This window comes from Populus euphratica, unplaced genomic scaffold (assembly GCF_000495115.2).
Source record: "Populus euphratica unplaced genomic scaffold, PopEup_1.0 scaffold65.1, whole genome shotgun sequence".
In the NCBI taxonomy this organism is placed as follows: Eukaryota; Viridiplantae; Streptophyta; class Magnoliopsida; order Malpighiales; family Salicaceae; genus Populus; species Populus euphratica.
This window is the reverse complement of record NW_011499943.1, coordinates 290521-315941: the sequence shown is the minus strand read 5'-3', so window position 1 is coordinate 315941 and position 25421 is coordinate 290521. Positions and strand designations below refer to the sequence as shown.

The window sequence follows — 25421 nt, the reverse complement described above, 5'->3', positions numbered from 1 at the left end:
TAAGAGATCAGGTTTAATCAATCTATGATGTTATGAGACCTAATTTTTTGTTTGGATGCTTAGGTTTGTAATTGATTTTGGGATAGACCGTATGAGCTATATGTAGAAGCTCATTGATCCCTTGTTGGTGGCAGGTAACAATGATTTTGTCATGCTGTCTGTAGCAACTTGAGGTCCTTAGGGATGGCTGGTATGCGTTTTTTCTCATTTCTTGTGGTATCGAGGGTAATGCCTCCCCATTTAACCTGCCTCATAATGTGGGTGGTAGTACAGCTTTAGTGATGTAGATTGTCTTGAATTTTCAGTTTATGATTGCATTGAGTGATTTACATATACTTAATTAGCTTTCCTTGGTGGATAGGTGCATGATTTTTGTGTTCTAGAGAGAATGCATAGACTTTTGGTTTTGAACAAGTTCCGGTTATGCAGTTTTATCTATTTTCTCGAACTGCAACTAGAAAACTCTGTTACTTTCCCCCTGTTTTCCCTTTAAGTCAGTTGTGAAACTCGAGTCTAGGATTCAACCTTTTCAAATCTCTCCTTTCCTCTATACAAATACATCAAGGACTCTTATCTGAATCCCCAGAGTCCTTGAGTTGCTTAATTGTATCACGAAAGCAAGACCATGTTGTGATTGATGCATTGACTTTATTCAATAAAAGATTTGTCCAAGTGTGATTTCTGCTTGACTGATGGGTTGATGGCTTAGACTTTAAGCCCTCTAAACATGCCAGAAATAGAAATCACAGCCTGAGACATGTCTCACCTTTATGTCTTCTTTTTTGTGCAGGAGGCGCCTCGAAATGCAGTGAATGAATGTGCACTCCCATGATGTAGTTGGGCACATGTAATAATACACCCATCATAAGATGTAATAATTGTTGGATTTGGTGAGCAGGTTTTCAGTTAGTTAAATGTTTGTTTGTTTTGTTTTTTAATTGAAGAACTTTTAGTTGTGATATTTCTCAGAACCCTATGATGGAGCTTAGGGCTTTTCAAATGCATAACAATTGGAATTCTCACATTGCTGAATGCTCATTAGATCTCTGTCATGTAATGAGCTCAGAACATTTGCCAAAATCATATACCATAACTGTTTTCCTTGAGTTAGCACAGAGTGATGAATATTTGTTTTAATTAGCTATTTATTTACTCGGCTTTTTATCATCAGATAGATTACTTCTAAAAGCATCTGTGAAGAGCAGGGTTTTGAGTTTTCAATCCCCAACTCTGAGATTGGTAGTTGCAAGAGGAAAAAAACTTGCGCCTGACTGCTTTCAATGGCTTTATTTTACAAGGTGCAATCTTTCCACATGGTTTTGTCAAGATTTATTACTAAAAAAAGTGGATGGTTTTTACCGTCATTTTTCCTAATTGTCAAAGTAAGCAAGCTTATCGTGCCCCCAGCATATAGCATATCTTGATTAGCAAACATGCCAGACTGAAAATACAAAGAGCAATCTTATATGGAGAATATAATTAGACTGAATTCAGTGTTTGCAAAAGAGGATTACACGCCTGTTCTGAATATGAAGTGGAGCGATGAGTTGTAATAAAACCCCCTCAGCAAATAATAAAGAACAAATAATCAATTTTCCTAAAACAAGAGGACTCTATAGGTAAATTAAAATAATTAAAAATAAGAGGTTATCTGATGGATGTGGCAGAATCCAAGCCATGTCATGATTCTAGGGTTGTTTGGAACTCTGGGACTGCCTTGAATGTTCTTCCTCCTCAGCCTGCGGGGGTGGTGTCTATAACAGGAGTATAAAAATAAAGCGCATCAGAAAAATTAAACAACGTTGTGATCTAAAGTAACTGCAATTAGTCTACAGACTTGTAATTAATGAGAAGATGATACAGACATGGTAACTAAAGAATGAACCAGGTTGGAACATCATGGGCCTTTTTTCTTCTGTTTGGGGAGCTTGAGGATTCCAACTCCATGGTGTTAGAAACGAGTTTTCAGAATATAAGAAAGATATCAGACTTTGTAGTTTCTTTTCCCGTTGTTGTCTGCACAGAAATTCCTGGTAATCAGTCCGAGCACGAGCTTGTTCTGCTGTTATTAACGGATAAAAATAATTCTGCTGTTCGAGGCCATATACATGGTGTCCTAGATATTGTTGTGACAACAGGGGATGATTCGGTAGTAATTGCTGTGGTGGTTCATCAAAGACAGCCGCAGGATTTTGCTGACCCTGTGTTGGATATTGCAGGTCATGATGCTCCTGCAATGATTGCTGCTGCTGCATTTTGTATTCTTCTTTAGTCAAACCTAGTTGTTTTTGTCGGGGCTTCTGGTTGCTGGTTTGAGGACTCTTTCTTCTTGATCTGTTGTTCATGTTTATCCAACACTAGCACTTAGATCTCTACCATTGAACAGCCCGTCCTATGCTGCTTCGTATTTCTAATTAACTAGTGTAAGGTTTAAGTCCTCCTGTAATATTTAGGGCTTGCAGATTTCTTATTTAGTAGCTGTTACGTACACGAATACATGATGTAATCACCCCAGTCAATTTTAGGGTTTGTACCGCCATTGCTATTAATCTTATATTTCGAATGTAGTATTTTCTTGCTTTGCAAAGGTGGCCAAGCAATTTTAGCTTCCTGTTTTGCAAAGGTGGCCAGGCATGTTTAAGTTTGTAATTGGTTTTTTGTCCCCAGAAGCCTCGATTGGCCTTGAACCATATAAAGGTAGGGTTTGGAGTGAATTAAATCCTAACATAATAATAATAATAATAATAATAATAATAATAATAATAATTCACAAGTCCTAACCGTTGGATATTTATATATAAATAGGCTTGGTGCCTCAAATCCATGAACCATAATCCAGGTCCAATTACTTGTTCGTGCAATAAGTCAATAGAGATGGGCCACATGAAAGCTGGGCGGTATGGACCAGAAAGGTGAAGAGATTCCGCAACAACTCGAGATCTCAACGATTTTGTCGTTTGCAGGTTCGCCATTAGGAAATTCTTAACCATATTATTAAACTTGGTCCAATCCATTACGTTATGGTGGCCATATTGTTCCTGGAATAAAAAGTAGTATCACACGTGATAACAAGAGCAATTTAATCTTAACTGGTAATTTAAACATATCATATATATATATATATATATATATATAAAATATTTATCATGAACTTTAGATAGAATTATAATAATATTGATATTGAAAAGTGTCAAATTAGTAAACAACAATATTATTCCATATTGATGGTGTATAATTATAGTTTTAAGACAATGATAAATTTTTTCATTCAAAATGATTTGAATATAATGATATTATGTATGAGTAGTCGACTAAAATCTATGTGTGTCACAATTTATGTTCGTCCTTCAAATTCAATTAATAAAGATAAAAATAATTTATTATCGAATAATTTACCATGAAAGATAGATGATCGTCTACTCATATTGAACATCCATTACACAGGATTCCATACACTCAAGCTTGTAAATTGTTTGTTCATGTTGAGCATTCATATTTACATGATAGCATTCACATTTACATGATGATCAAGGTAAGCATTATTATGAGCATGGAGAGCATGCCTATATAGCATGAGTCATAATATATGTCTACCAAACTAGTCGACATTTCTATCCCGTGATTGTAAAATCAACATCGATCAGAGGATGTATTTACTGGTATTATAAGTAATTTGATTTTTATATATTTTCAATTTAGGTTTAATTTAATTATAATTAAATTTTATATTTTAGTGCAATTATAATTGAATTTTTTACACGGGAAGAGACCATTATTTACTATCATACACACAGATGGGTGCGATTATATGAGCGAGTTCAACCATATGTGGTTCAAAATGATTTTTTGTATGTTAGTTATTTTGATCACATTAAGCTTGACCATGACTTGATCCATGTATTAATTAGGCAATAGATAAGAAAGGCACACACATTTTATTTTAGGCATTGAGAGATGACAAATACACTACAAGATGTGGCATTTTTGCTTGGATTGTCTATTGATGAACGAACAATTAAATCTGTTGGTGTTCGTAATGGGATTGCATTATGTAAGTAATCGTTTGGATTAACACCCTTTTTTTTTTAGATTAAAGGGAGGTAGCATACTTCTTTAATGGATTAATGAGATATTTTCGACATCACTAGATAATGGTGATAGGGAGGTCTTACAGAGGTACAAAATCAATTATGATTTAAATATGTTGATTATATATTATAATTATGTTAATTATTATAATAATTTTATTTTGTTTGCAGGTATGCCATAACATGTACACTCTATTTGTATGGTAGTGTATTATTTATTGACCTCATAAAGAGATATGTTCATTTGTTTTATTTGATGCTCCTGAAAAATCTCGATGATATCCCTATATATAGTGAGGGATATGCTGTATTGGCATCCTTGTAAATGCATTTATGTCTTCAATGCATGAAGGAGATCAAAAGGGCCAGTGAATTTTTGTTAATTTTATAGGTATAAATCGAAAAAATCTAAATAACTATTAGATTTGAATTTTTTTCATGCATAAAAAAATTAATAAAATGTTTTTATTTTAAAAAAATTATGGTCGTAAGAACATCTTTATATGGGTAAGCCCTAGATAATAAGATTGTCAGATATAAAAGTCTAGACTATGAAGGTTGCCCTTTATATCCCACTAGAATGCAAGTATTGTAGTGCTATTTTTCTATTTATATACATTTATATTGTGTTCTTAAAACTTTGAAAAACTTAATTAAACCGAGATGTGTTTTAATGGTAAGTGGTGTGCTAGACAAGTTTTTAAAAATAATTCAGCATATACGCTAGCATTTTATTAAAGTAATCTTAATAAACAACATGCTATCCAGATATTTTTTGAACTATTTATTAAATAAAATAATTAATTGCACTAAATTATTGTTGTTTGATATTTATTTAACTTATAATCTGTAGGTCATTTGAATGTCTTATTTGGAAGAAAGATTGGTAATTGTTCCAACTATATGTATCGGTATAATGGATATATAGACAACAATAGTCCCTCTAATATGTTTTGAGATGTTCGAGCTACATTGTCTACATCAGGTAGCGCAACAGTTAGACTGCATACATCACATTCTAGTCGATATAAATACGAGTGATGCTTTGCACATCATTATTTGTAAGGATAAAAATAATGATTATAACTTATCAGGTTGACATGAGCTTATATATCAGAGTGAGAAGTATAAAAGAACAATATATTTATATAGATGCATCATATGATTACTAACGAAAAGTATATGATTTTGTACCTGAGTATAACATGACAAATCATTAATCCGAATCTTGAGTGGCATCCTCCACCTAGATATATACAGCATGAGCAACATGTCTAATGGATTCAATAACACATAAATAATGAAGTCTTTTTATGATTAATATATATTAATTGTTATGTTTTAAGTATATATCTTTTAATTTAATATTAATATTAGATTAACTTAAAATCTCTGAAGAAAAGTCAATTCTTGATAATGTCATGACATAGAATAAAGTTATTCAGACAGGAGCTGGAGCAAAAGCTTATTTCAGTTATGCTATTAATGAGTTTAGATTATCTAATTCATAACATAAATGCAGATAGATAGATGAGTTATATTTATATTTGTTGGGATTATTTGAATATTGTATAATTGAAGATAGGTAGATGAGTTATGTTTATATTTTTTGAGATTATTTGAATATTGTATAATTGAATTATTTTATATTCATTTTGTATGTATATATGTTTTTTTTTTTTTTGCATTCCTTGAGCTAGTTGTAATTATGGACTATGAAAATATATTTAGTTTAGTTAGAATTTATATACTGCAATTATTGTGGTTTTTTGCATGTTTTTTTTAAGCAAAACAAAATTTTAGGTATAGTTATTATAAAGTGTATTCTATTTAAATTTTGATAAAATTATAAATATTTTAATTTTTTAAAATTATAAAATATATAAAATTTTAAATTATTAAAAATTATGATTTTACAAACTTTTTCAAACTTAAAATATAAAAATGATCCTAAACCTTACCACAAGCAAAATAAAATATAAATAAAATATAAAAATGACTCGAATTTTTTACTATCATATTAATTATTATATTTTTATAACGTATGTATTTCTGAACATCGACATCTTCAAACTTTGATATTTTTCTGAATCTTTTTAAAATTTTTTTATTTTAACATTTAATTATATTTTAGATGTTAATTCTCCAATTTATCGCTATATAGGCATATAATTATCATAAAACACCTTATGCCATTTGCCATCGACTTTTTTAATAGTAGCCTATAAAGAGAACTTTTAGTGTATAGGGACCAAGCTACGTAATTTAGGCATGGCAGGGTGAGGGACCCAATCCCATCATCAATAATAAATTAATTTTTTTTTAAAAACTCGGACTCTACGCGTGGACAACCTCCAATCCCATCCATGGCGTCATATCAAACAGAACTGTTGCGTATCACTGAAAGGCTGAGAATCTCCATGCCCCCATAAAGCAAGCAGCCAACAAATCTCACAGCAATCCTTCGACAATAATTATTACAAGAACTCCTCAATCTTTACATAGATACGTGCATGGATGAACTTGCGAATTGCAATGGTGAGGCTACATCTTAGAGGAGCTTTAAAACATACTACGATGTTGTATAGATGGTAACGCTTATATCATACTATCATCTATCACAGCAATAATTAATGTTTTTTGGGGCCTTGAAAATCCCGTTAAGGATCCAATGGCCAAGATTCTCCAGGCAGTCTGATGGGAGTATCTAACATCATCTGCAAGCCGGCTCTGCTAAAACCAATTGAAGTGGACATGTCATGGATCATGGTATCTGCAGCAGAAGCAGATCCTGAGAACCCCGGAACATTACTACTACAATCCATCTCAAAAAACATGGGATTGTTTAGGTATGGATGTGGGTGAGTGATCTTATCCACACCACCGAAGGTAGCATCATGGGAAAAGCTTGCTTCAGTCTTCCACTGTTTAGAAACAGTACTGAATTGTTCCTTCAATGTGCAATCTTGATATGAGAGGATGGACTTGAGGAGCATCGATGGTGACTGGTTGTTGTTGTCCGTGTTCGTGTTTTTATTGGTTGATGTGGCTGGGCTGTTGATGGAGATGGGAGTGGGTGAAAAGGAGGGCTGCAAGCCATTTATTGACACGACATGGGATTGGGAAACAAGAGGGTTTGGTAGGCTCTTGAGGTCATTTTCTTGGTGTTCAGTAATCAGAAAAGCGTTTTGGAGGGCATCAATTACTTTGTTCTTGGATTGACATTGATCAAAAAACGATGCTGATGATGCATCAAGCAATGGAGGCAATGAACCTGAATTGGCTGGTGAATAGACTTCCAAGAGGTGGTAGCCTTGTTCAGCTTGGAGAAACACATCTTTCTTCTCTCCTTTTTTGTGAAATATCCTGCAAATCACCCATTCATCCTGAAAACAATAGCCATTTCCAAGGAATATGAGAATAAAATATTAACTATCAATTACAATAAACCTTATTACTTGCCATCTTCCCTTGATATAAGCCCGCAACAGTGTATCATGGGGAAAAAGCCACAGCATAATGCAACATTAATTGTATGTATAAAGTTTAAATACAAGAGTTAAATTTTGAACCAGTATCATGGGGAAAAAGCCACAGCATAATGCAACATTAATTGTATGTACAAAGTTTGAATACAAGGGTTACATTTTGAACCAGACAGAACAATAAATGGAAGTGTAACCATTGACAAAGGAACAGAGCTTATTAATCAAGCCAATCACATCAGGCACTACCCTCCAAAGGTGAATAAACGAAGTGAAAATTATCTAATCCGCGTGAACATGATCTTATCCCAGTTAAGATGAACAAGTCAACTCAGAATCAAACAAAATATCACAGTAGTAAGCTAACTTGATTCCCACGGAGCACTTGTGGCGGGAAAAGGTGTCGGCGTTACATTACCTTACAAGTGTGACGGTAGGAGAAGTCACCGTCCAGGCGGTACTCGTGCATGACCCACTTGGTTTTTTCACCTCTAGGAGCTCTCCCTTTGTAGAAAACAAGGGTCTTTTTCATGCCAAGTAAAGCACCAGTGGAAGCACTGTATACTTCTCTGTCTTTGCCTGTGGCCTTCCAGTAGCCAGCTCCGGTGGCCCGATTTGTTCTCAGCCCTGTAGGGTACTTCCTGTCTCTCAAGCTGAAAAAGTACCATTCTCTTTCTCCCATCTTTGCCACATCTGATTAAACAACAGGAGAACCAACACCATAACAGCATTAACACACACGCACACAGACATGCTGCCCTTTCTCAAATGCACATTAATGAAATTGGGATTTTCTCAGGAGTTAATGAATGCCTGGTCAGATCAGTAGGGGAAAAAAACAGTTTCTGGAGGAGAATTAACTTAGTTAATGGCTACGAGTGTATCATACTCAACTGCATAACAGTGACAACATAATTCATAAGTACTAAAAATATATATATCACAAAACATAATGAGAAGCAACAATATGTGTGTGGAGGTCCAATTCTTTTGGCAAACACAGGACCCTTAATCTGGTTTTTTGCCCTCCAAGCGTAGCTAATTACATTATGCATGTGCTACTAGTTTGTCAGAAATTGGGTTCCCTTCAAGATAAGTCATGTTTTTCGGATGATACAACTTAAAACTGATCTAGTTATAGCTAGCCTAGCCTCACCTGAAAAGGGAGAGGCATCTTCAAGTAGAGGATGCAAAGAAGAGCTAGAGACATAATTTTGGAAACTACCTGCAGTAGAGTGTGTGTGTGTGTGTGGTATCAAGCAAGCTAAGTCATAGCAACAATCTAAAGCTAAAGGGAATATTCCGATCATTTTCTTTTGGTGGTGCCATGCATCTTGACATGAAGAAAAAATGAATGATAAAGTGATTCGGAAGCAAGCAGTGAGTAATAGCTAGCTAGGCGTAAATATATATACCTGGAAGCTCCCAGGGTTCACATCTGTTAAGGTCAACCTCAGCAATTTCTACGCCACAAAAACTCCCATTAAACACCTTTGAGGCCAAATAAAAGGTTATAAGCTCTTCATCTGTTGGGTGGAATCTAAATCCTGGTGGCAACCCCTGGTCGTTTAGCCCTTCACTGCTTAGTTCACACAGTAGCTCTTCCATTGCCAACATATTCACACGCACACACAAAGAGAAACACAGAGTATTGAGGTTGTAAAAATGGGAAAGAGGGTCGTTGATTGGGATTTGGGAGTGAACGAAAGGAAATGGTTCGTTTTGGCATGCAATTTATAGGAGCACTGAAACCAAAGGAGATGGGAAAATGTGGGCTTGAGAGAGAGAGAGATTGAGAATGGGAAAGAAGGGAGATAGATTTGGCCTCATAAAAGCTCAGTGGGGGCCTTCAGAACGGCCCCTGAAAAGCTTCCCAATCAGGCAAATTTTCTGAAAGTTTTTCTAAAGGAAAATGAGTAACCAGAGATTAATTTTGTGTGGATGGGAAGGTAGTAAATCTTAAGGGGTCACCACGTTTATGGGTCCCTCTGTGAGAACAAATTGTTCAATCAAATGCCCCATGGGAAAAGTGTTGACTAAACACCTTCTATGTCTTCTTCTTCGGTAGACACTAGTTTTGTGACCTTCGCATCTCATGGAAGAACATCGTGAACACAAGAAAAATTTATTTTGGTGGTATCAATGGCTTTAGCAGTAATTTTATTTTATTTTTACTGGCATTTGACAATCCATCATCCTTTTCTTTTCTATTAATTGCTCAAAATTAATTGCTCAAAATTAAATTTTAAAAATAAAAATAAATTATTAAAAAATACATAATTCATCCATAATGTCAAGTTTTTTTATGAACAATGACAGTGATTTTAACTATTATATATATGAGACGGGACTAAAGCATATAAACTAACACATTTAAAAATATATATATTCTTTTTTATCAATGAATAGAAAAAAGAAAGAGAGTTCGTAGATGAGACTTCCGCTCTCCTCTTTATGAAAGCAAGCTGGCAGGGCTGGTTTGGTAAAAAACTAATGAACATCAATTCGGTGCTACTTGCAACATCAACTGGTGCCATTAACTTTGTTGTTGTTTTTTGCAAGAAAGATAAGAATTCTTGCTTATAAATAAGCAGTGTATCCTTGCCTTATTTGCACAATTTAAGAGAGAAAATTGAGAGCAGAGAAAGAAAAGAGGGTGAAGAGAGAATATCCTACAAAATTATAAGATATTTATGAGATAATAAATAAGTTGTTTTCTTTTATTATTAGAGAAATTTCAGTTATTCTCCTATTAATAGAAAGAGGTTTTAATTCTCATATTACTTAGTAAAATCCTTCTATACTTATCTATAGACATAGCTCAATTGGGTGAATCACGTAAATTCTTATGTGTCATTTCTTATTTTATCTTACCGAATTTGCATGCCAGTATCCTAACACTCTTAATATAAAGTTTTGCAAGTGTCCGTCTTTAAATTTTGCACAATTTAAGAGAGAAAATTGAGAGTAAGTAAAGAAAAAGAAAAGAGGGTGAAGACAGAATATTCTACAAAATTATAAGGTATTTGTGAGATAATAAGTAAGTTGTTGTCTCCTATTATTAGAGAGATTTCAGTTATTCTTCTATTAATAGAAAGAGGTTGTAATTTTCATATTACTTAGTAAAATCCTTCTATACTTGTTTATGGACATAGCTCAATTGGGTGAACCACATAAATTCTTATGTGTCATTTTTTATTTTATCTTGCCGAATTTACATGCCAGTATCGTAACACTCTTAACATAGAGTTTTGCAAGTGTCCGTCTTTAAACTGCCATCTTATAAATATTGATAAAATAGAAGGAGGCTAATGAATAATAACAATAATAACAGGTAAAGGGAACTTTTGTGATTTGTGAGAAAGCAGTGATTTTTATTTTGAAGTTATTGAGTGAAGTAAAGGAATTGCTAATGCATTTTAACGTTCAAATTTATAATATTATGATAGTGATTATTATTTAAAATATATTAAAATAATATTTTTTAAAATTTTTTCTAGCATAATATAGAATGAAGAAGAAAGTACAGGGATTGTATAAACAAACGGGAACTTAGAGGGATGATATGAAGCAAATTATAGGCATAGAGGGATTGAAACAATGACCTCTATGATAAAAAGGAGTTGCCGAGCATTCTGTCGCAGTTAGCAAGCATTATGGTTGGCTTTGCAGAGATTTTTATTATGCGTGCGTGTGTGAGCATGTCTACACAGAGCTAGGAGGCAGATAGAGGCTACCATCCTGAAATAGTGAGATCATCCTGATAACCTAATTCTTTATTGCTATGCTGCTGCTGCTGCTGGTTCTTACACTGGCTAGTGGAGAATGAATAAAGAAGATACAGAGCAGCCATGGATTCCGTGAGATATTTCGTGCACGTATCTTCACTCCTTTCCATGCCTCTGTTCAACGCAGTTTAATAAGCATCTATTCTTTCAAGGAACAAGAAATGTTGTTATGGAAGAAGGTTATGAACCCTTTTGCTTGGATTCCAATCCTACAATCTTCCCTTCTGCGTTCGCATATCCAATGATAGAATACTCATTAATCCACTCAGTGTGGAATTTCACCATGTTGTTGGATTTATGTCTCCATTTTCCTGAATTTGTAGTGTAACGCGCAACCCATCTTTATCATGTAAAACATCGCTATATATCCAATTAATTTTTTTCTTAAACATATTTAGATAATTTAAAATATTTAAAATTATTATTAAACATAATTTAATGTATCAATCTTAAAATTTTTTGATCAATTTCTTATCTGATTTCAATTTAAAAATAAATTATATTAAAATTATTTTGACATGATATAATTAACTTAGCTGATCAAATAACAACATGCTAATCAATAAAAAAATTTTAAAAATAAAATTAATAAAAAAAAAATTCTTTTTCAACCTTTATCTAGCTTGGATTAGAATTAAACCATTTTAAATTTTTTTTGACATCACTTATTTGTCTTGGATACACTGATAAAAAAATCCAAATTAACAATTACTAATAAAAAAAATATAATCTAAGCTCAACTCATTGAATATAACTTGAACCCCCCATCGACCACCAGAGCTGCGCAGGGGATTTCTTCTACATAATTAATCGGATACATGAGGACATGATTAGGAACAGTAGAATAGGTACTTTGGACACCTGTGCTTGCTCATCTAGCTAGTTTGTATGGATTCTTGTTGATGCTAAAAAGCTAGTTGCGTAGGGTGTGTTTGTAAAATTAATTGAAACTAAAATTTAATTTTGATTATTATTTATCGATATTGTAATTTTAATTAGTATAAAAAATTGATTGAGAATATTTTTTTCTTATTGAATAAAAAAAACAAACACATACAAATCTATCGTATTGTTAACTTGTGGAAGGTTAACATTAATTGTCCTTGCATTTATTTGAACATCAATTATCCACTTCCTTTGTTTTCACGGTTTATTTTTTTAATTTCTGAATAAAATGTCATTTCATCAAATAATATATAAAAAAAATTCTCTATATGTCTCTTTCCCTTCCCTCTATCACTCTTGCCTGCAACAACTGTTAACAAGACCTGGAATAGAGATTCAATTCATGTGGTGTCCATCATCCCTTTTTTCACTCCAAAATTGAAAATTCTGTTGCCTGTTCTCCTCAGCACTTGGGAATCTAGGGTTCAGAAGAGAGGATTGGTTTCATTGCTATTTCTTCATGGTTGGGTCCATGGTCTTCAGATTTTGATGAACTTGGATTCAAGAATAAAACTTTCATTGTATGCCCATTATTATCTTGTCACTGTTTTACTCCTCTAGATATTGATGATTTTGGGAAGTTTGGAATTATGATTAAACCGTGTTTTTGACCAATTTTAATTTATTTGAGTTTTAAATTTTTTTATATATTTAATTTTTTTTAATATATTAATGTTAAAAATAAATTTTAAAAAATTAAAAATATTATTTTAATGCTATCACATTTCTAAATAAAATTAAAGTTAAAAAAAGATCTAGAAGATGGAACCAATATTTCTATTGTTATTTGTGTTTGTGTATATGAAATATGACATAACCTTGTACATAAACAACATTTGAATATTAGTTTTGAACTAGACATGGGCTCGTAGTTTATATTTTTTTGTTATGAAAAAAAATAATATTTATGTGCTACAAGTATGTTTTAAATTAATAAAAAAATAAAATACTTGAATTATAGAAAAAATTAAGAATTTTTTGTTTAATTTTTTATATTTTTGTATTGTTTTGATTGGTTAATATAGAAAGTAATTTTTAAAAAATAAAAAATATTTTCAATATATTATTTTTTAAAAATATTTTTTAAATTAATTATTAGTACAATAATATTATTATGAACACCCGTAAAAACGGGTAGCGTTCACGGGGATCTTTGGGTAGGAAATGGTGTCGGGGTCGCACGTGTAGCGGGATCTTCGGGTAAAACATCAGGTTTCCATGGCAGGCAGCTATATAACTATCTAGATCTTAGTAACTCACCCAAGTAAAAGATAACAGTCAGGCACCGGCCAGAATATCTAATCCTAAAGACCACCACTACTACCTAATTTTCCTCACATATTACATAAGCCTACACACCAGCTAGTACTGTTGCCTACTTGTTTTGTTTCATATCAATATTTACTCTTCCTTTTTCACCTTCGTAGCAACCTAGGCCTATATCTGATAACCCTCGAATGCATGATCACATGGGATAGATAGTAAGCAGCAACCACTCCCCTACGCCACTTCCGCCTTTTGGCATTGCCATGCCTCCAATTCGACATTAAATTATTCATGTCAGTCTCCTCAAAGAGACAATGACAGGCAGAAATGACGTAAAATAGTCAGGTCATTGGATCATAGACTTCCTTAATACTACCAGTGCTGGCAATTATAAGATCTGGAAAATAGGTTAATGGGAATGCTGCAGCAATATCATGGATGACTTTAGAGGAAAAATATCAATTCATCTATGTATCTCCGGCTTAAGGAGGTGATTTCTCGGGTGCTCTTGGTGTTTTAAACGCATGCAGGTGCAACTGTAGTCCAAGTTAATCAAGTATAGAAAAAGAATCTTCATTGATCAGAAGCCTAAAATCTCTAGTGAGTTTACAAGAATATATAACAACATATTCTATTGAGGGCTGTGGGAAGTTCGTAAAAAAAAGTGCTAGCTAGACGAGATAATACTGGTGGCATGGTAATAAATAGAGTGGTTAGGAAAGAACCTGGCATGCAGGCTGCACCATGTTCTCCTCTACTACAAAATAATACTGAGAAGTGAGAACCCTTCGAGGAAGAAGGACATTAATCTAAAGCAAGCGAAGTCAGAACCCATTATTGATCACTCCAGCATCCCATATCCCTTTCCTACCTTTGCTAGGATTCAGCCCTTCAATGTCAAGTTTATATTTCACAATTCTTCAATCATCGAACTCATTATTCTCAATCAACAGGAACTTGCTGAGCTCTCTCACTTCAGCTCTGTAGAATTATAAGTGGAAACGGGGGGCCAATCCACTTACAGGCTAGGGATCTATTTCGGGGCAAACATCTTTTCATGTCCCTTCAACAGTTCAACTTGCTTGCGGCATGCAATGATAATAACACATTCAACGCTTGTACACGATTCTCGTTTTGTTCTAGCTCAAGAGTCCGTAACTTCATTCAGCTAATTGCAATGTTATTTTTTCCTTTTATCTTAATCATCTAATGCCCTATTCATTCCTCTTGAGTTCCGGACGTGTTACAAGGAAAAATCTGTTTCGTAAAATTTGGCTATTATCTAGTAACAAAATAGACCGAGAAAGGAAAAAAAAAAAAACGTCTTCTAATATAAATTTGTTTTTAAAAGCCTGATTCATTTTATATTATAGTTTTTTTTTCTTGACTAAATATGTTTATGTTTTTTTTTTGTTAGGAAACGACAACCTTATTATTTCTTGTTGTTATATATTAGAAAAAATGAATTTCTTTCAAATCGAAATTCTTTGACCAATAGGAGGCATGGTTTCGTGATAAGGAGTCCCAAGATTAAGAAACCATGGTTTTCTTCATTACAATTTCATGCAAATGATACGCAGTTATGCACACGTACGGGCGAGGTGAGAATTGTTGATGGAGGTGACTCATTCCAGCAGACACATTATTGTGGGCCTTTCTCATAGCTAGGTGGCCATGGCTGTAGCCAGTGTACCTCTGAACCACAATAGTTTGTTTATCGTTCTGTGCAGGAATATGGCTATCTTTTTCTTTTTTTTTCCCCTTCCCATACTCGGTAGGCCATGAATTTCATGCTTAACGCTATGCTTGGGAGCCAGATAAGAGGGGAAGACAAGAGAAAGCAGAGAGAACGAAGGGAAGTAAATAACTCCCTTTTCGGTTTGTGGTTAATTAAGGAAATTTCACTGATTTTCTTTCACTTTCTCTCGAAAAATGGAGAGATTGATTTCTGTGGTCCCTTGTAAAACAACTTCATCCTCCTCCCTCTCTTCACATTTTCTTTCTTCTTCCCAGAGGGGCCAGAACAGTGGAAATAATGTTAACTTTCCTCTCTCACTAGTCATTCCCCTCCTTCCACTTTCCACTTCTCCCGAGCACGTTGTACATGTCAGGAGTGTACCTTTTTGCTGCATTTAATTCCACCAACTCTCAATCAGCTGATAATCAGCCCTCTCGCCCCTTATATATTTCGTAAGCCTCGGCCTTTAAAATCAGGCTCAAATTGGATCCCATAATTGTCGTTATATAGAAAACAACAGCTCACTGGGATTATTGTCGTGTTATTGAATGAAAGTTGATAAACGGGAGAAGGGTATCCAAAGGACATGCAATTAGAGAAAAAGGACTGTCAAGAAATCAGTCTTGAGTTTCATAATGCATCTATGCAGGCACAGAGGCTTTAAATTGTAACAGCGCGGCCAGGCCTATGCTCAGTGATGGACCAACATCGAGACGTTGCTGGACTATGGGCTCTAGCGCATTTCATACCAATATCTGCTACTGTGAGGACACTGAAGCCCATCAATGTGACTGCTTCACCTCGTCTTCGACGAGGAGGTCTGATCCTTTTTTCTTCTTCATAATTTTCTCATCGTAGAGGGTTAATTAGAACAAGCACCTACATAGCAAGTTACATTTACACGAAATATTACACGTGGCCTTTAAGCAACGGTGTCTTCGACGAGGAGGTCTGATCCTTTTTTTTTCTTCATAATTTTCTCATCGTAGATGGTTAATTAGAACAAGCAGCTCCATAGCAAGTTACGTTTACACGAAATATTACACGTGACCTTTAAGCAACGGCCTTCACCTCTTATTACATATTACTAAAATAAAAATAAAAAAACCTCATTGCTTCATTTCAAATTCAAGTGATTGTTAATTAGTATATATAAAAAGAATAAAATAGTTGAAATGAAAAAATACATGTTTTCATGTTTTTTTTTGAAAGGATTAAATTTCATTATAAAATTATCTCAGGAAAACAATTTTTATATTTATATTTTTATTACTTTAATCAAATACGTTTTCTTCCTTTTATATTTATTTTTTGTATTTCAGATGCTAACCAAACACAGTTAACACACACACACACACATACATACACAAACGTCTATATATATATATATATGCATGCTTAGATTGAAAGCAATCGAAAGAACCAATCTTCAAGTCTCAGCATTCAAAGTAAACAATCCAACACTTTACTTGAAGCAACACATGCCGTACACACCAAAGGGCATAACCTATATATACCACCCCTCCCCTTCCTTCATGTCCATCCTTCCACTCAACAATTTTTCCCATTCTCAAATTCAAACAGCTCAAATGGCTCTCCCCACAGTTTCTTTGATTCTTGCGTTGTCTCTCATGTCATTCTTTGCATCTTCTGGTTTAGCTCGTGATTTCTCAATTGTAGGCTATGCCCCAGAAGACTTGACGTCTAGGGATAAGATCATTGATCTCTTTGAATCATGGATATCAAAACACCAGAAGATTTATGAGAGTATTGAAGAAAAATGGCATAGATTTGAGATTTTCAAAGATAATTTGTTCCACATTGACGAGACTAATAAGAAGGTTGTTAACTACTGGCTTGGATTGAATGAGTTCGCTGATTTGAGCCATGAAGAGTTCAAAAACAAGTATCTTGGCTTGAATGTTGACTTGTCTAACAGAAGAGAATGCTCTGAGGAATTCACATACAAGGATGTCTCGAGCATCCCAAAGGCTGTGGATTGGAGAAAGAAAGGAGCTGTTACTGATGTCAAGAACCAAGGTTCATGTGGTAAGTTTCCTATGCTCCTCCATCTCTATCTTGTAGACTCGCAAAAATAGTCATGGTGGGTGAAAGTATTTGCATTTATGCAGGTAGCTGCTGGGCCTTTTCAACAGTGGCAGCAGTAGAAGGTATAAATCAGATTGTTACTGGAAATTTGACATCCCTCTCTGAGCAAGAGTTGGTCGATTGTGATACTACATATAACAATGGATGCAATGGAGGACTTATGGATTATGCATTTGCTTACATAATCTCCAACGGTGGCCTCCACGAGGAGGAAGATTACCCATACATCATGGAAGAGGGCACTTGTGAGATGAGAAAGGTACAATGATGCCGCCCATTAACAAAACGAAAAATCGACCCCAACAATATCCTGAAAGGCCTCCAATATCATACTGATCCGGGCCATGCTCGTTCTCTTTTTGGTTTAATTTTAGTTTGTCATTGTTCTCGCAGGCAGAATCAGAGGTAGTAACCATTAGTGGATACCATGATGTGCCACAAAACAGTGAAGAAAACCTATTGAAGGCACTTGCAAACCAGCCCCTGAGTGTGGCCATTGATGCTTCTGGCAGAGACTTCCAGTTTTACAGCGGGGTAGGTCAACATTCACTACACACACACGCGACTAGCTATATGTCTTTCATTTTGAATGGTAGGCTAAATTGATTTGTTGATGCAGGGTGTTTTTGATGGTCATTGTGGAACCGAGCTAGATCATGGAGTGGCAGCCGTTGGATATGGATCAACCAAGGGCTTGGACTTCATCGTAGTTAAAAACTCTTGGGGATCTAAATGGGGAGAAAAGGGTTTCATAAGGATGAAGAGAAACACTGGCAAGCCCGCAGGACTTTGTGGAATCAACAAGATGGCTTCTTATCCCACCAAGAAGAAGTGACATGCTAAATGTCCTAAATTTGTGTTTTTCCCCTTCTTATTTACTATTTCTGAAATCTGGATGTCATGGGGATGATGATGTCTTGTAATAATTGATTTTCTAAATTCATGTCCACTCAAGCTCATGTTTTCTCTGCTACTACCAGCATGCCCCTACAAAAACTATTAGCATCCCCATGTTCTGTTACAGCTTCCTTAACTCCATTCTGGCTATCTATCACGTTCATCAAATTATTGTAGGCTTAAAAATGAGGATAACCCCATGATGATGATAAGCACAGCTATAGCTAGCAGTACTTCCCTTAGTTCATCACCACCACAGCCACCTCCATCGCCGCAACCACTACCACGGAAGCTAACGGTGACCTGATCACCATCGCGTCTTGCTTTTTCTTTCTCATCTTCTTTTTTATCTTGGTCTCTAGGATTTACAGCAGTTTCTGCATCTTTCCCTTGTCAACCACAACTTCCATCAGCGCTAGCGAAAAACAATCGTTGATATTATTGAAATCGTCATCAAAGTTTGGCAAATTAGTAGCGAAATCCCTCCGGTAAGGTTATGAACAGTTTCCCTCCTTGATTTTCTAAGGTTCTTCCCATCTTGTAATAATTGAATTTGAAATCGTTATCAAGATTTAGCTTAGCTCTGTTCCACTGAAAGTCTGTTAAGCTTTCTACATGATCTACTTGTACACAACAGACTATTTAGAACTATGAGACTCATCAGACGCACCTACATCAAAAACCCTTTTGACTCATCAGACGCACCTACATCAAAAACCTTTTTTGTTCTGTCTTGTAATAATTGATTTTCTAAATTCATGTCCACTCAAGCTCATGTTTTCTCTGCTACTACCAGCATGCCCCTACAAAAACTATTAGCATCCCCATGTTCTGTTACAGCTTCCTTAACTCCATTCTGGCTATCTATCACGCTCATCAAATTATCGTAGGCTTAGAAATGAGGATGAAAACCCCATGATGATAATAAGCACAGCTATAGCTAGCAGTACTTCCCTTAGTTCATCACCACCACAGCCACCTCCATCGCCGCAACCACTACCACGGAAGCTAACGGTGACCTGATCACCATCGCGTCTTGCTTTTTCTTTCTCATCTTCTTTTTTATCTTGGTCTCCAGGATTTACAGTATTTTCTGCATCTTTCCCTTGTCAACCACAACTTCCATCAGCGCTAGCGAAAAACAATCGTTGATATTATTGAAATCGTCATCAAAGTTTGGCAAATTAGTAGCGAAATCCCTCCGGTAAGGTTAGGAACAGTTTCTCCCCTTGATTTTCTAAGGTTCTTCCCATCTTGTAATAATTGAATTTGAAATCGTTATCAAGATTTAGCTTATCTCTGTTCCACTGAAAGTCTGTTAAGCTTTCTACATGATCTACTTGTACACAACAGACTATTTAGAACTATGAGACTCATCAGACGCACCTACATCAAAAACCCTTTTTGTTCTGTTCTGGTTCTTTTCTTCTCTTACTCCCATTTGTCTGTCCTGTCCACAATCTATCCACACCGTCTCAAAAATCAACTGTTCAAATAATTTTTTTTCAATTCCTTCTGTTTTAATTAACTTAAAACTGTTAAGAAGTTGACAATGAATTACAGGAGGCAATTGTTGGTTTGTTGTGTGATTGACTGTCCAGTTTCAATTCATGAAAAGTGTGCAAAGTTTAAGCTCCCCCCAACCACGCCCCCCTTCTGGGAAAGAAGCTACGAACCAAACCAAGGGAGATATCTCTACTCCAAAAAGTCAAGACAACGCTGGGAATTTCCCAAGACTTCATGAGTGTTTTTATCTTAATTAGTCATCCAAGTTTAATCACTTCAATTACATCATGGTGACGATAACAAAAAGGACCTTGTGTACTCAACCTTCTCTTTCCTTGTAGACGTCAAGGGTTGTGTTGGGGAAGTGATGAGGAAAAGACATGCTGAATTAGGTATGAATTTGCAGACCATTGCTGCATTATTAAATCATCTTTGCCCATAGAGGCGATGCTTGGATAATATCTAGTTGTTCTTCAACTCGTAACTTCAGATTTGGGACGACTGAATCAGCATAGAAACGTTAAATATTGGTTTGCCTTACTGGCTAGCATATATTCCTTGACGGCTCAGCTTGGATGTAAATTTTTCTACTCTATCTTGGCCCCTTGTTTTGTAGCTTGACTATGCTTGGTATTATGGCAAGTCAAGCTTGTGTGTGTGCATCTTTTGTGTTCATGAATTACTAGATAACCACTACAGTTTTGGGTTCTTGATGAAGTGTTTAGTGTACTGTTGGAAGAGCAAGTAATGCAATTGCATATGTAGAAATTACAGTAACAAGACCCGACCTAGCTGGAGTTCAGGATCACGGGTTGGGTGAATTAATTTACTGATTTATGAGTCAGCTCAAACTATGATTTTTAATATATAAATTAACTAAAATGGCATCCTTTTTAAGTAAAACCCGATTTAAGCTAAAATTTGGTCAAAAAAAATGGAAAATTTAGAATAATTAAACACTATTTTAAAAGGATAGAGAAGTAATAGTACAAATTTATCATTAAATATTTACATATAAATATTTCTGAGAGTTTTAGAGTTCAATCATCTGATAGGACACCAGCTAAAATCTAGTGCTTCGAGGGTGGAAAAACAAAGAAGAGAAGAGAAGAAATCGTAGCAGATCTATCTAGATTTTCTTGTCCAGAAAACAATACACTGCTTTTTAGCTGGTGTCCTATCAGACGATTGAACTCTAAAAACTATGGTGTGTATTTAGTTCTTCACAAAGCAATCTCTTCTTCATGAGGGACAGAAGTCTTTGGGTGGCGATTAGCATCCATCAAACATCTGAAGAAGCACAGCTCACTGTTTTTCTTCTCCTTCTCATTCTCCTCTAATGATCTTCCATTAGTTTCTCTCGTGAACAAGTATGTCAAAGCCATTCCCAAGAGACAAACCCCACCCAAACTCACTAAAGCAAGGTGTGAGAAGGTGTAGTCATCCTTTTACACCTTAGTCAAAAATGGTGGGAGAAGGTGTAGCCATCTTAGTCAAAAATTGTATGCACCAAATTGGTGCTATTTGCCTAACCTCTTGTCTTTTGCATGGATGCTAGCCTATAAATAGGCAATGCATCCAAGCATTATAGACACACCATAAGAGAGAAAGAAGAGAGGGTGAGAAGAGAGTAATCCCACAAAATTGTGAGGTATTTGTGAGATAGTAAGTGAGGTGTTTTCTCCTAATAATAGAGAGATTTTTGTTGTTCTCCTATTATTAGAGAGAAGTTGTATTCCCACATTACTTAGTAAAATTCTTCTATACTTGCCCGTGGACGTAGCCAAATTGGGTGAACCACGTAAATTCTTGTGTGTCATTTCTCATTTTATCTTGTCCCTTACCTTTTGTCTTGTCGGGTTTGCATGCCCGTATCCTAACAAAACCCCACCCAAACTCACTAAAGCAATTCTCATTGCTTTGATTCTTGGATCATTATTTTTTGTAGCCCACAGAAATCCTAATGTCCCAAAGAAAGCACCCACCTTCCCCATTGCCCCAGAAATTCCATGGCATGTTGATCTAAATCTAGCTGGAAAGAGTTCTGCTGGCACGATGAAAGTTGTAGTGTTGGGTCCAAAATTTGCAAAGAAGAATGTAAGACCATAAAGGACTAGGAAACCTTTATTTTCATTTCTACCCCAGTAATGGTATGGTATCCCTATTGCAAAATACACTATACCCATGCAGAGAAATCCCATCATTTGGATTTTTTTTCTTCCGATGCGATCAATAAAATAGACTGTGAACCAATACCCTGGAATTGTAGCAGCAATTGCTACCATGGTTTGGAAGAAAGCAACTTTGAAAGCTTCATTATAAACATTTGTGTCTTGCAAGTCAAGATTATTCCTGTAAATCTGGGACTGGAAGAGGCTGCTGCTATAAAAAGCAATGTCAAGAAGTAACCATGTGGTGGCACAGGAGAAGAGATCAATGCCATGGACACGGAGGAACTGCATCGAGATTAGAGGATAAGATGATGGATTTTGTGGCTGCTGCATGGGATCATCTTCAGCTAATTGGAAAATTGAAACATCCAAGACCTTCTCCATGTCCTTGGCTGCTTGCAGGGCATTATTCTCTACCAAAGCTGTGTACCTGCACCATGGTATGAAAAATATAGCCGTTGTCATCTTCAGAAAACCAAGTAGTCCAAATCGCGAGACAATAAATTAATTGTGCGCAGATTAAATTAACTTGCTTACTAGCTTGACTCCATTTTTCTCAGTCAACCGGGAAAGAATCAACGCTAGCTAATTGATCTTTAATCGTTGTTTAGCAAAATGATGATCCAGTATCAGTGCCAAATGTATTTCCTAATCGTTGGTGGTGCATGCAGAGATCATATATAATTTACCATGGATAAAGAAAATCAAAAATAAATTTTCCATTTGGTCAACTTGAGGGGGCTCCGCATACAATCTGTAGTCTCCTTAACCAATCCTAGCTACATATAGAAGTCAACAAAACCGAACTTATTGCAACCAACGACGGATTGAAATCAGCAAAAACGATTGACAAGGTATAATCCAGTGATCTAAACTATAATAATACCAATGAGGAAAAATATAGATAAATTTCAATATTCCTCCCTCAAATACTGTGAATGATCTTTATATTTTAGAAAATATTACAAAATTATTTTTTTATACCAAAATGCTCAAAATCATTCCCTTAATGACAAGGAAAATTTTAAAATATCAGACAATTTAGGTAAAAACAAGGAAGTTCTTTTTAATATATATATATAGTGTACCTGGCTGTTTCAGGCATCATCATGCGCCAATAATAAGTGAGTCCAGCAGGAACAGCACCAAGCATCAGAATCAACCTCCAAGCCAAGTCAGCATCTTCTGGTGTATGATCCTTTGACAATTTCTTGGAAGCAGCAGCCTCAAAAATCTTAGACACCACCATAGTCACCATGGAACTAGCCAAAATTCCAAGCCCTTGCATAGAAAACACAGCCGCTATGAAAGCGCCTCGTGTATTCTTATTAGCAAATTCAGACATGATTGTAGCTGACAAAGGGTAGTCTCCACCAATCCCAAGTCCCAGAAAAAACCTGAAAAACCCCAAACTGACAAGAACGCAGGTTTTGGTCCTGCAAATGGAGAAACCACACCCAACCGAGCTGAGGACCATGAGCATCAGTGAGATACCGTATACGCGGCGCCTTCCCATTCGGTCACCAAGTATACCAAATACCAGTTGACCAATCACTGTACCAAGCAGGACTGTGCCTAACATGGTAGCAAGCACAACTTGTGGGATTTGGTATTTGTCATGAGGATTGTCCTCGTAGTATACACGGCCAAGAAGTTTCATGATTGGAGGGATGCAAAAGAGATCGTAGGCATCAGTGAAAAGGCCCATGCCTGCTATTATTATGGCTTTGAAGTGATAATACTGTATTTTTGCTGCATCAAGGGCAGAAAGTACTCTTAACCCCATTGTTAAAGAGCTTCAAACCAAGGGGGGAGCAGGAAAGAATGAGGAACAAAGGAAATAGAAAGAGACTCTCTAGTGTAGTCTCGGTTGTTAGAGTGAGTTAGGGTTGGAGTACTTAACTGTAAAGAATAGGATTTATATATAAAAATCTTCTGGATTAAATTTTACTTTGGTCCCGCAAAGCTTAAATTTTCTCTCTTTAATCCATCCCTCTTATCTTTGTCTTTAAGTACTGACACAGTCCTGCAGTAACAATCATCAAAGCTTCTAATGACAGCGTTAAATCATCATACCATTATTTGGTTCAAATCTTAATGCCATCGTCCTCTGCCCTTACGGAGATTTAGGGAATGATCAAATGATTATACAAATGAGGAGGCGGCTAGTTGGGGAATGATATCAGAAGAAAGTATAATAGAATGACCAAAATAACACAAAAGTAAGAGTAAGGGGACCAAATACACAATTAACCCAGAATATAGGTATGCTAATAACACAGCATTTTTCGAGGGGAGTAGCTAATAAATCTGAGGAACCATGTCATGCAATTTCCCGGGGGACAGAGATGGCGGGATCACATCAAAGAGTAGACTTTTGACTGAATTAGTTGTATAATCTGGAGGGAGAGTCAGTCTATGATTCCATGAAGATGCGAATAAGATGACTTCCTGTTAACTTTCGCTAATGTTTCTATATGAGAGGAGTTACACGAGCCATTGGGTGGTGAGGGATCAAGGGATTATTGGACATGGGATGTGTTTTTAATTTACGTTGTTGATGGGTTTTTTTTGTCTGGTTCCCTTTACTGATTCTATACGGTTTTTTTTAAATATTTTTTATTTGAGAAAATTAGATATCATCCCAATAATCATGAGGGACAAGTGAATGATGTCCGAAGAACTCCGCGTGCAACTTGAGTGGTTCGTGGGCCTTGCACGCTAGGGCTTGAACCCAGGTGCAGTGGAAGGAGACAAGCCCCTTCCACCGCTAGGCGTGCACGCTAGGGATGTGTTTTTAATTTACGTTGTTGATGGGTTTTTTTTGTCTGGTTCCCTTTACTGATTCTATACGGTTTTTTTTAAATATTTTTTATTTGAGAAAATTAGATATCATCCCAATAATCATGAGGGACAAGTGAATGATGTCCGAAGAACTCCGCGTGCAACTTGAGTGGTTCGTGGGCCTCAGATGGTGGCCCTTTTTTGTACTCAGCCTACGCTGACGAACATCATTGACTTCTTGTCTTCGATTGATTTACAATTTATTCATTAGTTTCTTCTCGTCTTTTATTTATTAAAAAACTGGTGGGATACGAATCTTCAAGGAAATTCCATCCTGGACTCGAGGGGGAGGTTCCATCTTCTGGCGAGTCAGCACACTGCACATAAGGAATTAGAAATTTGATTGTTGTGTGTTCACGTTTTCAATTTTGAAGCTGACCAACAAGGCAAATTCATTTCAAATACCTGGACCAACTTAAAAAAATATATTTTTGTTGAGGTCGATTAATCTCAACATTGAAAGACAGATTCAAAACCAGTGGATTTATGGTAGAGCCAAAGGTAAGAGATGTTGAAGGAAAGAGAAAGAACCAAGTTTGGTAATCCTTGATGATGTAATGATCCGTTTGATTTACATGCACAAG

At 35.6% G+C, this 25421-nt stretch overlaps 4 protein-coding genes across 6 annotated transcripts; 1 reads left to right on the top strand and 3 right to left on the bottom strand.

Moving 5' to 3' along the window:
* Nucleotides 1-829: 829 nt before the first annotated feature.
* Nucleotides 830-2660, bottom strand: LOC105137204 (uncharacterized). Its single transcript, XM_011042870.1, has 2 exons — nucleotides 1866-2660; nucleotides 830-1754 (listed from the first exon to the last, which is right to left on the bottom strand). Exons 1-2 carry the CDS (start codon nucleotides 2343-2345, stop codon nucleotides 1689-1691), a joined length of 546 nt encoding a protein of 181 aa, XP_011041172.1. The 5' UTR covers nucleotides 2346-2660; the 3' UTR covers nucleotides 830-1688.
* A 3825-nt stretch (nucleotides 2661-6485) lies between these two features.
* On the bottom strand, nucleotides 6486-9499 carry CUC3 (NAC (No Apical Meristem) domain transcriptional regulator superfamily protein). Of its 2 annotated transcripts, XM_011042869.1 has the most exons (4): nucleotides 8989-9499; nucleotides 7992-8266; nucleotides 7040-7474; nucleotides 6486-7006 (listed from the first exon to the last, which is right to left on the bottom strand). In XM_011042869.1, the coding sequence occupies exons 1-4, from the start codon at nucleotides 9188-9190 to the stop codon at nucleotides 6749-6751; spliced, it is 1170 nt and encodes a 389-aa protein (XP_011041171.1). In that variant the 5' UTR covers nucleotides 9191-9499; the 3' UTR covers nucleotides 6486-6748. The 2 variants fall into 2 exon arrangements, with proteins under 2 accessions (XP_011041171.1, XP_011041170.1); XM_011042868.1 differs by having other exon boundaries at nucleotides 6486-7474.
* A 7271-nt stretch (nucleotides 9500-16770) lies between these two features.
* Nucleotides 16771-19179, top strand: LOC105137202 (xylem cysteine proteinase 2-like). 2 transcript variants are annotated; one of them, XR_844511.1, is made up of 5 exons: nucleotides 16771-17359; nucleotides 17443-17678; nucleotides 17813-17953; nucleotides 18039-18357; nucleotides 19071-19179. XR_844511.1 is itself a non-coding variant. In XM_011042867.1 (4 exons), exons 1-4 carry the CDS (start codon nucleotides 16792-16794, stop codon nucleotides 18252-18254), a joined length of 1161 nt encoding a protein of 386 aa, XP_011041169.1. In that variant the 5' UTR covers nucleotides 16771-16791; the 3' UTR covers nucleotides 18255-18442. The 2 variants fall into 2 exon arrangements, 1 of the variants encoding a protein (XP_011041169.1); XM_011042867.1 differs by lacking the exon at nucleotides 19071-19179 and having other exon boundaries at nucleotides 18039-18442.
* A 1605-nt stretch (nucleotides 19180-20784) lies between these two features.
* Nucleotides 20785-23874, bottom strand: LOC105137201 (probable inorganic phosphate transporter 1-9). The gene is made up of 4 exons (XM_011042866.1): nucleotides 23082-23874; nucleotides 21714-22423; nucleotides 21032-21227; nucleotides 20785-20975 (listed from the first exon to the last, which is right to left on the bottom strand). Exons 1-3 carry the CDS (start codon nucleotides 23777-23779, stop codon nucleotides 21046-21048), a joined length of 1590 nt encoding a protein of 529 aa, XP_011041168.1. The 5' UTR covers nucleotides 23780-23874; the 3' UTR covers nucleotides 20785-20975; nucleotides 21032-21045.
* Between the last annotated feature and the right edge of the window lie 1547 nt (nucleotides 23875-25421).

Coding starts and splice junctions, on each gene's coding strand:
- LOC105137204 (XM_011042870.1), bottom strand. CDS start 2,345: ATGAACAACAGATCAAGAAGAAAGAGTCCTCAAACCAGCAACCAGAAG. Junction 1,755..1,865: donor GTTCATTCTTTAGTTACCAT/GTCTGTATCATC, acceptor CTCCTGTTATAG/ACACCACCCCCGCAGGCTGA.
- CUC3 (XM_011042868.1), bottom strand. CDS start 9,190: ATGTTGGCAATGGAAGAGCTACTGTGTGAACTAAGCAGTGAAGGGCTA. Junction 8,267..8,988: donor TGAACCCTGGGAGCTTCCAG/GTATATATATTT, acceptor TTGTTTAATCAG/ATGTGGCAAAGATGGGAGAA. Junction 7,475..7,991: donor CCTACCGTCACACTTGTAAG/GTAATGTAACGC, acceptor TATTGTTTTCAG/GATGAATGGGTGATTTGCAG.
- LOC105137202 (XM_011042867.1), top strand. CDS start 16,792: ATGCCGTACACACCAAAGGGCATAACCTATATATACCACCCCTCCCCT. Junction 17,679..17,812: donor GCACTTGTGAGATGAGAAAG/GTACAATGATGC, acceptor TTGTTCTCGCAG/GCAGAATCAGAGGTAGTAAC. Junction 17,954..18,038: donor ACTTCCAGTTTTACAGCGGG/GTAGGTCAACAT, acceptor TTGTTGATGCAG/GGTGTTTTTGATGGTCATTG.
- LOC105137201 (XM_011042866.1), bottom strand. CDS start 23,779: ATGGGGTTAAGAGTACTTTCTGCCCTTGATGCAGCAAAAATACAGTAT. Junction 22,424..23,081: donor ATGATGCCTGAAACAGCCAG/GTACACTATATA, acceptor ACCATGGTGCAG/GTACACAGCTTTGGTAGAGA. Junction 21,228..21,713: donor AATTGCTTTAGTGAGTTTGG/GTGGGGTTTTGT, acceptor TAGTGAGTTTGG/GTGGGGTTTGTCTCTTGGGA.